Below are 14648 nucleotides of genomic sequence, written 5' to 3'. Positions count from 1 at the left end.
AGAGTATCTTCCTAAATGTAAATTAATGGGAAGCAAGTGAAGTTGTTTCAAGAATGGTGAGAAGTCCTGCGGTTTGCACTAGCTGCAGCATCTAACTAAATACGAGGTAATTAAGGCAGCAACCGCTGTAGCTAGACATAGTTCCAGTCTGTCATTCCATTCAGACAATGGTGCAGGATTTTCCAGAACATCTTGGTATCAGTGGAGAGAGAGCTGTGTATTATAACAAATTGATTCAACCCTAAAATTCCAGTATTTACTTCTTAGGGTTTCATACAGATATTTAAACATGAAGAGCAAAACAGAGTACTGTAGATCAAAGGATTGAAGAATAGTCTTCCTTCGAGGAACACCGTGCCAAGACAGTCACTATAACCACCTCCAAGTCCCACTCTCTAAAAAGAAGGCATGATCAGTGTTACTGAATCTTGCAACTACTAGCAGCATAACCAGTAGAGATGCACTTCTATTTCATTGTCATATGGTCCTAAATGGGTAGATTATTCAGAATTTTTAAAAAATTCAATCAATAAAATAAAATCCCCAAGAACCAAAGTTATAATTATTATTTATTAATTTTTATACCACCAACTCTTACCTGACTCACAGTGGTTTACAGTACAACATAACATCATGTAGTAAAATCTTCACAGTACAAAACATTCCAATGACATAACAAAGAAGGATTCAGCAAAATCAAAGTACCAGTATCAATAAATGTTTGTTGCTTTTATATTATTATACTGTTAACTTATGGCAATAATCATTCCACAAAAGCCCTTCAGAAAGTTTTGATTTTCACCAACTTCTGAAAACTGTTACCAGGGGGACCAGTCTAGTTTACAGTGGAGGTTGTTCCAGAGTATTGGTGCCATGAAGGAGAGGTAGTGCTTTCTAGTCTCAGTCCTTCTCATCTACAGGAATTGGGGGCCCACTAGCAGTTTCTCCTGGGAAGGCCATCTTGACAGTTGATTCAGGATACAATAGGTGGTCCTGCAGGTATATTGGCACTAAGCCATATTGGACTTTATACTGCAACCACTTGTATTTTGAATTGCACCTGGAAAGCTACTGGTAATCAATATAGAGCCTGCAAGATGGGTATAATGTGATCACAGTGCCATGCAGCAATCAACAAGCAAGTTGCTCATTTTGGGCCAAGTATGATTTCTGTGTGGTCTTCAGAACAGTTTCATGTAGAGCATGAAAATGGCAGCAACCGTCAAAACTATTCTCCATTTGGTTGACACTAGTTTGATGGGCCACGGTACTGCTGATGCACCCAGCTGATAGCAGAGCTGCTTGCTTTTTCTACAATATATAAGTACTTTGTGGGCATGTATTTAAAATAAACTAGTACAAACAATTAAGCATGTTTAAGATTCTACACGTTTTGGAACAAATTGTTGTTGGAGGTATAATACTGAATCTATTCTGAATTGTGCACTGCATAGTCATTGTAGGGAAAAAGCTTTGTGAGTGTCTTAAGTACTGTTGCATGATTTATTTGGTATACTTGCATTGCACATCAGCCAAATAGATAAATCTGTACTTTGTTTTTTTAACAATCTGACTTTTTTTGTCCTTTCTCTTTGTAGGGAACATATAAAACAGATAATAAAACTTCTATCAAGTATTCGAGCATTGGACCATGCTGTTACAGTAGCAAATGATCATAATGTGAAAGAGCTAAAGAACTTAAGTGAAGGGAAATAAAATTGTGTCAATTAATTCTACAATATAAAAATCATTCCTGAACTGTAATTTTGTACATATGTAAAGCTTTCTTAAATTGTAAACAATTGATTGTTTTTAAGACAAAGTGCATTCTTAAATACATCATATGTAATAGTGTTGATGTCTTTAAAAAGTGAAAGCCAAGATTTTTCACATGCATCTTGTTTACAAAAACTTTTATACCCCGTGATGGCCATCTATTCAGTTAATTTCCCAGTAGGTGAGAAATTCTGTATGATAAAATGAATTAATAGATGATTTGAAAATATTTATACTTCCATAGTTATGATACCTTTTAAAGTAAACTTTTTGTTTGCTGGAATTGGTCACAAATACATAATATAATATGGCCTTATAAGAGTAAACAAGCTTCCCAAAAAATACTTTTATGTTGTTAGAAGTATACATATTGATCATAAAGTAATATTCTTAAAATTCAGGTGGAAAACCTGCAGCCACAGTTCCAGTTACCCAATAAATTATATTTCAGGTGAAATTATTTGTGCCATGTAAGCTAGATTCTTATTTTAGGAGCCACACTGCTAAATTACAAGTATTACATATTTTTTTATAATTAACTCTTTGGTATGCATTTTCTCATAACATAATTTAGAATATTAGGGGTATCCCAAAATGTCCATAGGATTTAATATCCTGTGATCATTGACTGAATATTCAGAAAGTTACTTGGATTGTTTAAGACTAACTTTTTGGTTGTCATGGTCTGCTCCTAAGTTTAGTTTGAATTCAGAAGAATGTTGTCACTATAGATATCCTTCTTGATCTTATCTTGATATGTAGTCCTTTGTACCTGAGAAAAGAAGTGGACTACCAAATCATCGTACTTTATCATGGTCTTGTCATGTGATGGAAAGAAAATATTAAATGTACAGTTTGTCTTTTGGACACTAAATAATTTTCTGAATTCCTTGCCCTGATTATTTTCAGTCAAGCCCAAAATGGTGTCAAGCCTTTAAACTTACATACTAACAGCAAGAGATTATAGTTAGTATCACCATATTGATGGCAGACATCAGTAGAATACAATGTGGGCAATTTGTAATGATTTCCATCCTGTCCTCCAAATCTGTTTGAGAGGAAAAGTAAGGACAATCTGTTTCAGTATTTCTTATGAGAATAAATAGAATTTATATACCTGGGAATATGGAAATACAATCTATACTGATAAATTCTTGACATTATTTATGTTGGGTTGTCATGCAGATTACCAGTACCTGTTTAATAAGCCTCTCTTGGAACACTGAATGGGAAGGACAACTTTTAGCAACTAATTTTCTTCTTTGCAACCCTTGCACTGACTGCGTCCAGCATTATTGAGCAGCAAAGGGTTGCAGCTGAAAGACAAACATACTGTAAGGGCTTACATGTACAGTATTTCTGTCCCACTTCCTTTGTACAGTGCCATCAGATGTCATCTGAGTGCAAGTCTATCCTATTGTGCAGTTACATAACCAAATTCTGCTATGAGGAAAAAGGAAGAAATGGGATACATTCCTATGTAAAACTGAATAGTAGATATTTTTATCAAAATGTCTTTTAACACTACTCAAGCTAAGATTAATGTTGAAATTTTGGAGGTAAATGATGTAGAGCTCGTGAAGCTAGATCTGAAAATGTGTAATCCAATAGAAGGCTTAGCCATCTACAAAGTTACAAAGAGACTTTTGTCTCGGAAAGTGCAACTAAGAATAATGCTGATTCATTTTGTGCGTGATTGCTGACAGTATTAAGAACTTTTATCATTCATTCACATATCCTTATTTTACATGTATATCCAAGTCCAGAGGTAAGCATATTCCCCAGACCAGATTTGTGGAAATCATATATAAAGACACCTTTTCTAAAATTTAAAAATTCATTTTAGAAATGCTAGTCTTTTCTGATGCAACATGAATCACAAAATCTACTGTTCCCTCTTATGATATGCACAATTGAAATATATTCCCTGGGATAAATTACAATTATCTACATTTGGCTATACTATTATTTTTTTAGAGCTTGCTCTACAATAAGTTTTCATGCCACTCTAAAAAAATGGCAGTTTTTCAAGTTTTTTTAGTTCATTGTCTGTAATACATATATTGCTTTGGTTGTCTGAATAATGATATGCTAACATTAGGGGCATTTACAAGTTTCAAAATACTTTCATTTTGAAATATACAGTCTGAGAATAATTGCTGCTAAAAGGTTATCACCTATTATGTAATGAAATATTTCAGCTGAAAGATTAACAAAATTTACTAATTCTTTAAAACAAGTTAATATAAAATTCCTACAAGTTAGTTGCTCAGCTGTGCATATAATATGTGAATGTTCATCTAATCCCAGCTGAAACAAGTAGTTGTATAAATAACTCAAAGTCACTAAAACACAAAGCATAACTGAAAGTTTTCAAATGTTTATAAGTATTTAACTCCACTGCAGTATGTACATTTCTGAATTCTTAAAATGTAGCAGTTACCTGTATTAGAATGTCAGTACTAATATGAGAATAGTACAATTCCTCTTTCACTCAATGTGGTTTCTACTTGAATTCTGTAAACATGCAGTAGTTTATCAGGTTATCAATTAACTGTTTCTTAAAGGATTATGACAGTAATAGCAATATAACCAGAATACAGAGTTAAAAATCCTACTGAATTAAGTGCATGCCCTAGTCTGATAAATAAAAATACTTTTTTAAGATAGGAACTTGGAGCAGTCAAGTTTTTTTTTAAATAGTTTATTAAAAATATACCAGAAATATCCCATAATATACAGTACTAAATTTCTTTCTAAAGGCACACACTTTTTGCAACATTGTAGTGAATACATAGTGCAGGATACTAGGAAAAATAAGTTTATAAAACTCAAAAGTATGCTTTTAAAGGATATTAATTGTAAGAGCACTTGGCTTTTTATGTCAAAAAACATTCCTTACAGTTCTAATTAGTGTACTTGTCTCAAAGTTGGATAAAAACACTGAGATAGATAATTCAGCGATAGCATGTGATAGAATAAATCTCAAGTGAAAAAGTATTTCAAACTTTTTTTACCATTTTCTCATATTTCAGTACTCAAATGTATATAAATACATAGAAGCACATATAGTCAGAGTTGCATAAAATAAACTTTTAATAAATGTCTTTAATAACTAATACCATCCAAAAACAGCAAACCAATGGCAGCAGTCCTAACAGTCTTTACAAGGAAGTTTATGCAAAATATAAAAAATACTGCAATAACATACTGATACTTTAAAAACAGTCAATTTACATTATGCCTGTCAGAGAACTTCTAAAGAATTTAACATTTAGGGAAAAGGTCTCTGTTGGAAGGTCTATCAGTTATCCAAAAACTTTAAGGTAAAAGTTTTTTTTAAGGTAAAAAGTTTTAGAATAGCACAAGCATGTTCTTTGGGTAGAAGCATTTACAGTTCAAAATGTTACATGAAGTCCAGCATTTTTTTAACAACTGACTTGAATTGCCTGGAACCATATAAATTACATTAGGATACAATCTTATGCCTACTTACCATGTCGTCCCACTGAATTTTCTGAAACTTCTAAGCAGACCTGCATAGGCTCTACATCACCTCATTTACATAGTGGATTTAGTCTGTTCAAGTTAATACTATAAACCTGTCAATGTTTAAAGTACGAGTTTGTTGGTAATATAGCCTTGACCGGGAGATCAAATATTCTTAAAATCTTAAGTATTTCAACACTTAAAAAAAAAACACAATTAGAGATTGGTAAGCATTTTTACTTTTCCACTACCACTCAGACAGAACTACTATGAGGCAATATCCTGTCATTAGGGTGCATTTGAAAACCGAAGTTGGATTTAACTACAAAGCAAGAATTTGCGATAGCAAAACAGGTCAGTTTTTAAAAATAACCTTGTTGCTTTGGTGTTTACCAGACTGGTCGCTTCACATTTCGATATAAGGCAGGCTTTGAACAATATGCGTAAGTCTGCATTCAAAAATGGACAAGGAGGGGTTGGTTTTAACAAACGAAATGGCTACCTTGATTATCTACAAGATTTGTTAACCTCATGGCTTATGGGTCAGAAAGAAGACCCACTGGCTTCAACGGAGCGTATTACCCAGTACCAGTGCCCGTTATCGCATTCTGAAATACTAAAGCCGGAAGAGAAAAAGAAACGCCCGCGTCTCAGAAGCAAAACGAGCGAGTAAGAGAAAGGTCCTCCCCCTCGCAGGAGTAAGCATTTTCCGCCCCGCTCTCCCCAGACTCCCTCCCACCACTTCCGGCGAGAGGCGGTATAATGCGGAAGTGATGGGTCAGTCACAGAGGAAGTGAGGCAGGTGCCTTAAGGCAGCGGTACTGAGAAGCGCCCCCGGAGGTGGTAAAGGAGGCGGTAAGGAAAATTGAACGGAGGGGTTGATTTGACCTGTTTGGGCTTCCCTTTCTCTTTCCTCGATCTGGCGAGCCTTGGCTTCTGCCCCCTGTCCTAAAGAACCGGGTCCATCTTTTCTGGAGTGATGGATCTGTAGCGGTGTGAAGGGAAGTGCTGTCCTCGACACAAGATGGAGGCTTTGTGAACCACGGTGACACCCACATACCTCTGTGTCAGTCTGTCAAGGAGGTTTGGCTCGGCTTCTTCTTTGTTTTTATTATTTCCCTTTCCCCAGGTCTTTTATTGGCATTGCTTTGGTAAGGCTGGTACCTCTTGCGGCCTCTCATAACCACCAACCTTACGGTCCAACGAGGGAAGTCTGGGGGTTGCAGTATTGCCCCTCTAACAATATGGATATCGGAGACCTCTTGCAATTGCTTTGCTCTACCCCACTGGCCAAATAGCTTTTCATGCTCCTTTCTAAGTCTTTGATGCGGAAATGGGAGGATAGCGGTGCAGGTGGGAATATTTAGCCAAGAGGCGAGCTAAGCCATCTTCAGTGAGACTACTCAGCATGAAGAAACGGGAAGGTCGCTCTTCTACAGTGGGGTGGGTGGTAGGGACGGAGAGAAAACTGTCAGTGCGTATTGCTTGAGGAAAACATTTCTGTGCTGCCTCTAATTTTTAATACCATTCCTAAGGTGCTGTTTTTGTTCCTGGAACTATTGCTTTATTTATCTTGTATATCCCTTACTGCTACCATTAGTAATCCGTTTTCTCTTGTTCATGCTTCCCTAAGAAATCAATTGGGAAATACTGCACCTCTCAATAAGAGGAGAAAGGAATGCTGAAATGCTACTTCAGAACAAAACTAGTGCTCTATACTCTGCTATATGTATTCCTAAATAAAATAGATGTTTTTATGTATTTAAAAGCATAATATACTTTTTTCTATATATAAGCAGGAAGAGAAATATGTATAAACAGGAAGAGAATGTTTTCAGCCTCTCTCATGTGACAGATTATATGATGATATTCAATTTATTTCTAGTTGTCAGGCTGTAACAGTGACCTTATCACTATGTACAAATTACCTGTTATGTTGTTGGTACTGATCTGATTTATATTCTAGTCTACATATTTGCTTCTTGGAATTTGATTATGCTCCTTTAGCAGATGATAATAAAGGTAAATTAATTTCTGTGTTGTGAAGATGAGTTGGATTATCCCAGCTCAAACTAAGACCTAAATGAATAGCTATGTGGAATACTCAGTAGTAACTAGAACTATTGTTTGTAAATGCATCAACCTTTACAAATAACAAAAGGTCATCTTTACTTTTGGATATGATAGGATGCAAATTAAAGAAATTGTCATTTTTTTTCTAGAAGCATGTCCTTAATCTATAATTTTTAGTTACTAGGCCACAAATGATAGACTACTGTTCCACTTCTAATTGTAATTGCTGTGGAAACGCTTCTAACACATTTGCAGTCATATGTTGTTGCTTGTAAGCTGCTTGGAGTCAGGCAATTGGAACTTGCTGGTATATATATTAACATATGCTTTCCCTGGCTTCTTTGTCTGGGGTATTATGGAAGTGGAGCCCATGTCAAGAGGTTAACCAACTTGCTAACTGCAATAACAGGTTCTAGCACTTGTAACTTGTAGATATAATTAAGGAATAATGTCTAACATTAGTAGAGTAAACCATAAACAGTTTTTCATTTAGCTTGTCTAGGATAATGCTTTTCTGTATCTATACAGATATTCTAATTTTGTACAAAAAGGAATGTATCTTATGCATCTTGTGATATCTCAGTTCCCTACAAATTTGGATGTGAAGACCTAACGTGGAATGCATCCCAGAATAAAATGTAGGATCTCCCTATTTTGCTTGAATGCATGAGGATGTATTTTGTGTAAAGAAACTTCTGCAGATATACATTTTCACCCATCCTGAGACAATTAATTTGGTTTAAAATGTTTTAGTATTTTAATGTGCATATACAGGTGAAACTCGAAAAATTAGAATATCGTGCAAATGTTCATTTATGTCAGTATGGCAACTCAAAAGGTGAAACCAATATATGAGATAGACTCATTACATGCAAAGCGAGATATGTCAAGCCTTACTTTGGTATAATTGTGATGATTATGGCGTACAGCTTATGAAAACCCCAAATTCACAATCTCAGAAAATTAGAATAGTGTGAAAAGGTTCAATATTCTAGGCTCAAAGTGTCCCACTCTAATCAGCTAATGAATCCATAACACCTGCAAAGGGTTCCTGAGCCTTTAAATGGTCTCTCAGGCTAGTTCAGTAGGAATCACAAGCATGGGAAAGACTGCTGACCTGACAGTTGTGCAGAAAACCATCATTGACACCCTCCATAAGGAGGGAAAGCCCCAAAAGGTAATTGCAAAAGAAGTTGGATGTTCCCAAAGTGCTGTATCAAAGCACATCAATAGAAGGTTATGTGGAAGGGAAAAGTGTGGTAGAAAAAGGTGCACAAGCAGCAGGGATGACCGCAGCCTGGAGAGGATTGTCAGGAAAAGGCCATTCAAAAGTGTTGGGGACTTTCACAAGGAGTGGACTGAGGCTGGAGTTAGTGCATCAAGAGCCACCACACACAGACGGATCCTGGACATGGGCTTCAAATGTCGTATTCCTCTTGTCAAGCCGCTCCTGAACAACAAACAATGTCAGAAGCATCTTACCTGGGCTACAGAAAGAAAGAACTGGTCTGTTGCCCAGTGGTCCAAAGTCCTCTTTTCTGATGAGAGCAACTTTTGCATCTCATTTGGGAATCAAGGACCCAGAGTCTGGAAGAAGAATGGAGAGGCACACAATGCACGATGCTTGAAGTCCAGTGTGAAGTTTCCACAGTCTGTGTTGATTTGGGGAGCCATGTCATCTGCTGAGGTTGGTCCACTGTGCTTCATTAAGTCCAGGGTCAACGCAGCCATCTACCAGGAGGTTTTGGAGCACTTCATACTTCCTTCCGCAGACGAGCTTTATGGGGATGCTGACTTCATTTTCCAGCAGGATGTGGCACCTGCCCACACTGCCAAAAGTACCAAAACCTGGTTCATTGACCATGGGATTACTGTGCTTGATTGGCCAGCAAACTCGCCCGACCTGAACCCCATAGAGAATCTATGGGGCATTGCCAAGAGAAAGATGAGGGACATGAGACCGAACAATGCAGTGGAGCTGAAGGCCGCTATTGAAGCATCCTGGTCTTCCATAATACCTCAGCAGTGCCACAGGCTGATAGCATCCATGCCACGCCGCATTTCGGCAGTCATGCTGCAAAAGGGGCCCGAACCAAGTACTGAGTACATATGCATGCTTATACTTTGCAGAGGTCCGATATTGTTCTATTTCCAATCCTTGTGTTATTGATGTCATGTAATATTCTAATTTTCTGAGATTGTGAATTTGGGGTTTTCATAAGCTGTACGCCATAATCATCACAATTATACCAAAGTAAGGCTTGACATATCTCGCTTTGCATGTAATGCGTCTATCTCATATATTGGTTTCACCTTTTGAGTTGCCATACTGACATAAATGAACATTTGCACAATATTCTAATTTTTCGAGTTTCACCTGTATGTGACCCTTACTTTCTTGTGAAACAATATTATGAAAAATACTTCAACATTTTTATCAAGTACTGAGTTTTCAAAATTCTAACTATAAAAATATATAAGACTAATATTAGTATGAAAACAATCTTTTAGATGTTTAAAAAAGCAATATCTGAAGGAGCCTATTAAAAGTATGTTTTGGATGCTTAAAGGATGAGTAGCAGTGGAAGCAAACAGCCTATCTTCAGAATACTTTCCATTGTCTTGGAACAATCACTTCAAAGTTCCTGTATGGTTTTTAAAGAAGGCATAAAAACATGTAACAGTAATCTGAGCTGAAAGTAATAATTAGGGCAGATAAATGCTTGAGTAACATAACATAACATTAACAAAGTTTATATTATTTTAGCTCATCAGTTACTTTTTGAATTGAATTCTCTTGGTTGTGATGTGATATCTTGCATTAATAGGTGATTGTAATGATGAGGATAAGTTAATTAAGTGGATGTAAATTCAGAATATAAATATTCTGTCACTTGGAAAGACGTTAGCTTCAGATACTTTGATCATGGATATCTCTAAATGTTTAAAAAAATCTAATGTTCTCTTTTTTAACTTTACTGTACAGTTCTGCCTTTAATAAAGGAAAAATGGCATTCAGTAAAGGCTATCGTGTCTATCATAAACTGGACCCACCACCATTCAGTGTAATTGTAGAAGCCAGAAACAAGGAAGAATGTCTCATGTTTGAATCTGGAGCCGTGGCTGTTCTCTGTAAGTTGAAGATCACTGGAGATATAAGGAGGTTGTTGATAATATATGCAAGAATGAAAGACTGAAACAGACAGAACAAATGGTGCTGAGTCATCACTTCTGTTTGGCTAGTAATTTCATCTGTCTTAATGATTTCTATTCTTTTTTTCTTTTTATTCTTTCACATTGAAGTTTTCAGATTAATATATTTTATTAACATACTTATTAATATATCTTTTGAATTTTTGCAGAAACCATTACCTAGCATAATCCTATTTTTGTACATAGTGCTAAATGTGATGCGGTCTGCCAGACGTCACTAAAACACAATTCCCAACAGCCCAGCCAGTATGGCTAATGATAAATGATGCTCTCTTTTCTGTCAAAAGAAAAAAAATGATTTTTTTTCTTTTGACAGAATAGTTAGTCTGTAGGTTGCCTATTGTGGTTGGGGACCAAACATGAACACACACATCATACAGTCTGTCGTCTTCTCCCCACAACTAGCAAAATTAATGCAGCTGAGATTGCTAGAGAGGGAAGGTTCAAACCATCCTCTCCACTGGCCTGGCTCATCCTGACTTACCAGTTGTGCTGATGAAGGCCTGTATCTGCAAATAAATATAAAGACTGCTTGGATTCTAACTTCCATACTCAGAAGGATCTACAATAACTGGCCCTCCTGGAAGATGTCCTTTTCAGGCAAAGTCTTTTTTTTTTTTTCAAGGCCCAGATACTATAGAGTCTTTAATGCAAAAACCACAGTGTCAATTTCTGCATCTCTTATACCATGGCATCCAGAGATGGTATCACTGACCTCATAGGATTTTTGTATAACTACATGAGATCTCATGACATTTCAGCCATATAAAATGAGGAAAAACACATGAAATTGTATAATAGTATTATTGTTTATAAAAAAGTTGCTGAATCCTCATGTAAGGCATGTAGGTCAGGTATTCAATATTTTTTCTCTTTCCAGTGGAGTCCCATGCATGCTTACTCATAAGTAAGACGTAATTACTTGAATGAGTCTTACTGCAAAGTAAGTGCCCATTTTTACTGTAGTATGAAAAAGCAGTTTTCCTTTTTGACATTCAATAATCAGAATTTGCTTCAGTAAGTACTGTTCTTTGTATTAAGAAATATGTTTTGTTGCTGTCATGAAGTAAAATCTATTTGGTCTTGATGAAATAAATGAACCATATATCAAACCCATTATTATTACAATACAGGTCCCTGCCTCCAAACTCTTGGGTTTAGTATACAAAACATTATGTAAGTAACTGTGCATTAAAAGATTATTTGAATTGCTTAAAATATAGTAGATTTTTTAAAAGCAACTTGGGAATATAGCAATTATATTCAAAGTCCTACTGGTCCAATCCAAGCTTTTATCCTGGCTTATGCAAAAAATAGCTCTTTGAATCCCAGCTGTGATACATACTATAATTGAAATATTAAAAACTGCTTACAGTTATTATAATAAAAGATTGTTGCCTACCAGAAGTTGGTATTTTCTAAAGGAGGGTTTTAAAAAGAATTCCCACAAGTCCTGATCAAGAAGCATAGTATTAATGATAGAAAATTGCTATGTTTGAACTTTTTTTTTTTTTTTTTGCCCATAGTCTCTCATAGAACCCCTCAGGTTCTTGCAAAACCTTAGAGTTCTGCAAAACATAGTTTGATAACTCTGTTCTAAAGCATATACATTCATCTATTCTCTTCAGTATTCAATCATGCTGTCAATTATACAAATTCAGTTGCTTGTTTTGAATTGTAAATACTTTGAAGCAGAAAATGAAGAACTTTAGAATGAATTTATAAGCAAAAATCTTTTGGCAGACCTGTAAACTTTGAACATTTATTTAAACAGCATCTGCCGAGAAAGAGGCAATCAAGAATATGTACTCCAAGGTAATGGATGCATATGGACTCCTAGGTGTATTAAGATTAAATCTTGGTGAGTACATTCTATTTTTTATTTTGGAAACGATCTACCTACTTTTTCACTTCAGACAAACAATGGTTGTAACAATTTCTTTCAAATTGTTCATGGTGTCTTTTTGTAGGTTTGTATTTCTACATTTCAGAGAAATTAACAAGTAATTTTGTTTGTACAGCAAGATACTTCATTACTGAATTTGTTGAAAATCAATTACTGAAAATTTTATATACTGAAGAAATCTTTTAAAATAATTCAGTTAGTTCTGTATTGTAAGGATAAATTGATTTTTTTTCCCCTTGAACTACAGTAACCAGTTCCTTCATTTATTACAGGAGACACATTGCTGCATTATTTAGTACTTGTCACAGGTTGCATGTCTGTTGGAAAGATTCAAGAATCTGAAGTTTTTCGTGTTACTTCCACTGATTTGATATCACTGAGAACTGACCCTTCAGATGAAGAACGTGTCTCTGAAGTGCGCAAAGTCTTGAATTCAGGAAACTTTTATTTTGCTTGGTCTTCTACTGGAGTCAGTTTAGATCTTAGTCTAAATGCTCATCGTAACATGCAAGAAGAAAGCACTGATAATAGGTTTTTCTGGTGAGTTAAGAAGTTTTAGAATGTCTATCCATTAGGTTATGTAGCTGCATTATGACATGTCTCATGTCATGATTTTTACCTATCCACTTTTTAAAAATTGTCCACTTTTTTTTTTTTAAAACAACATATTAGTTGATTAAAAAGTCAGATATTGCAGTGACAGTGGAAGCAAATTTTCCTGAACATTTAGTCTCAATATATGGGGAGAAATGCAAATCTGAGTTTTGAAATGGGTTATAAACGTTTCCCAAAAAATTACAGATACAGTTTAAAGTGTTCCACAATGGTCTTTGAGGCTTCTCTATTTCAAATGTGTGGTGTTTGGTATCACTTTATTGTTCAAGTGTTCTTCAATTCTGTGCATATTCACATGAAAATAAACCTTATTCAGTATAGCCACTCTTAATCTGGAGAAGCAAGCATAGTAGTAGGCTGTAGATGATTGGAAAAAAATGTTCTCAAGTAACAAGTATCGCATGTGAAATTCCATCTGCTATTTCCATTTAGGCTTTCTCTTTATGTTGCCATTTGAAATGCACAATGAAAGTAAACTCTGAAATTTGTTGAATGTAGTTTATTAAGTCTAATTTATAAACACTGTATCACGTAGAAGTATTTGAAATGTTTTGAGTTTCATTCAAACATACATATTTAAGTCTGAATGATTTTTATGCTTTCTTCCTATTTTCCTAAATTCTTTTATAAATATATATTTACTGGTTTAAATTTAACTTAAATTCTTAAGCTCCTTCCTTAATGCTAAATCTAAATTTTCTATTAGGAATCAATCATTGCATTTGCATCTTAAACATTATGGAGTGAAGTGTGATGACTGGTTGTTACGACTCATGTGTGGAGGAGTGGAGATTAGAACTATTTATGCAGCTCACAAACAAGCAAAGGCTTGCATTATTTCTCGACTAAGTTGTGAGCGAGCTGGGACGAGATTTAATGTTCGAGGAACAAATGATGATGGCCATGTAGCCAATTTTGTTGAAACAGAGCAGGTATGTTCTGTTTAACTGTTCGTTAATTTAATTAGAATGTGTAAATTGGGAAATTTTCTGTAGGTTATAGCAGTCAAACCTACACTTGCAATAGACATATTAAATGGATTTTGTCACAATAGTGTGGGATTTGAAATTATAATGTATAGAAACAAAAACAACATTTCAAGTTGAGTTTTATTATTATTATTACATTTCTGTATAAATGTGCCCTTTAGAGCACCAATTCTAAATGCATATACTAGGAAGTAAGATTTATTGAACATTGCACAGGATTGGATACTATAGCATTTTTTCTATTAAGTAAACAAGCAAAGAGTTGCACTATCTTACACACCTTAAAAAAAGAATATGGTGGCATAGGGGTGAATCCAAAGACTTATTTGCAGTTAATTTTTCTCTTTCTTCTAACCTCATTTTGCTGTTGGTAAAAAGGGAGAAATTGCTATAACCTAGCAGAGGGGCCTGAAGGAGAATGATCATCTGCATTTTAAATAACTTCTCAGTGTTAATATCATTTTGAGCCTTAGACTGTACCTTCTCAGTGTTAAAATTTAAACATGTAGAAGTATGGAAGAATTTGTAAAAACCAAAGCAAACAAAAACCTTGCCTTGTTACTTGCACAGGTACATGTTTTCACGGT

At 35.2% G+C, this 14648-nt stretch overlaps 2 protein-coding genes across 4 annotated transcripts in view; both read left to right on the top strand.

The window, feature by feature from the left end:
* Nucleotides 1-3241, top strand: part of PAXBP1 (PAX3 and PAX7 binding protein 1) — a 31493-nt gene extending 28252 nt beyond the window's left edge. Inside the window, exon 18 of the mRNA XM_007424520.4 lies at nt 1599-3241. Coding sequence (XP_007424582.2) covers nt 1599-1716 — 118 coding nt within the window. The 3' untranslated portion in view covers nt 1717-3241. The remainder of the gene's footprint in view (nt 1-1598) is intronic.
* Nucleotides 3242-6010: 2769 nt separating this feature from the next.
* Nucleotides 6011-14648, top strand: part of SYNJ1 (synaptojanin 1) — a 50794-nt gene continuing 42156 nt past the window's right edge. For 2 of the 3 annotated variants that reach the window (XM_088144628.1, XM_088144630.1), the window contains exons 1-4: nt 10325-10470; nt 12326-12412; nt 12730-12997; nt 13779-14004. In XM_088144628.1, coding sequence (XP_088000754.1) covers nt 10347-10470; nt 12326-12412; nt 12730-12997; nt 13779-14004 — 705 coding nt within the window. In that variant the 5' untranslated portion in view covers nt 10325-10346. Of the gene's footprint in view, nt 6121-10324; nt 10471-12325; nt 12413-12729; nt 12998-13778; nt 14005-14648 lie in introns of those variants that run through there. The other variant, XM_025164271.2, reaches the window with a different exon arrangement.

Source organism: Python bivittatus, unplaced genomic scaffold (genome assembly GCF_059951505.1).
Source record: "Python bivittatus isolate LINGU-HERP-01145 unplaced genomic scaffold, Pbiv_v1 ctg000350_np1212, whole genome shotgun sequence".
Taxonomy (NCBI): domain Eukaryota; kingdom Metazoa; phylum Chordata; class Lepidosauria; order Squamata; family Pythonidae; genus Python; species Python bivittatus.
The sequence above is the reverse complement of the archived record's forward strand: the minus strand, read 5'-3'. Positions and strand labels throughout refer to the sequence as shown.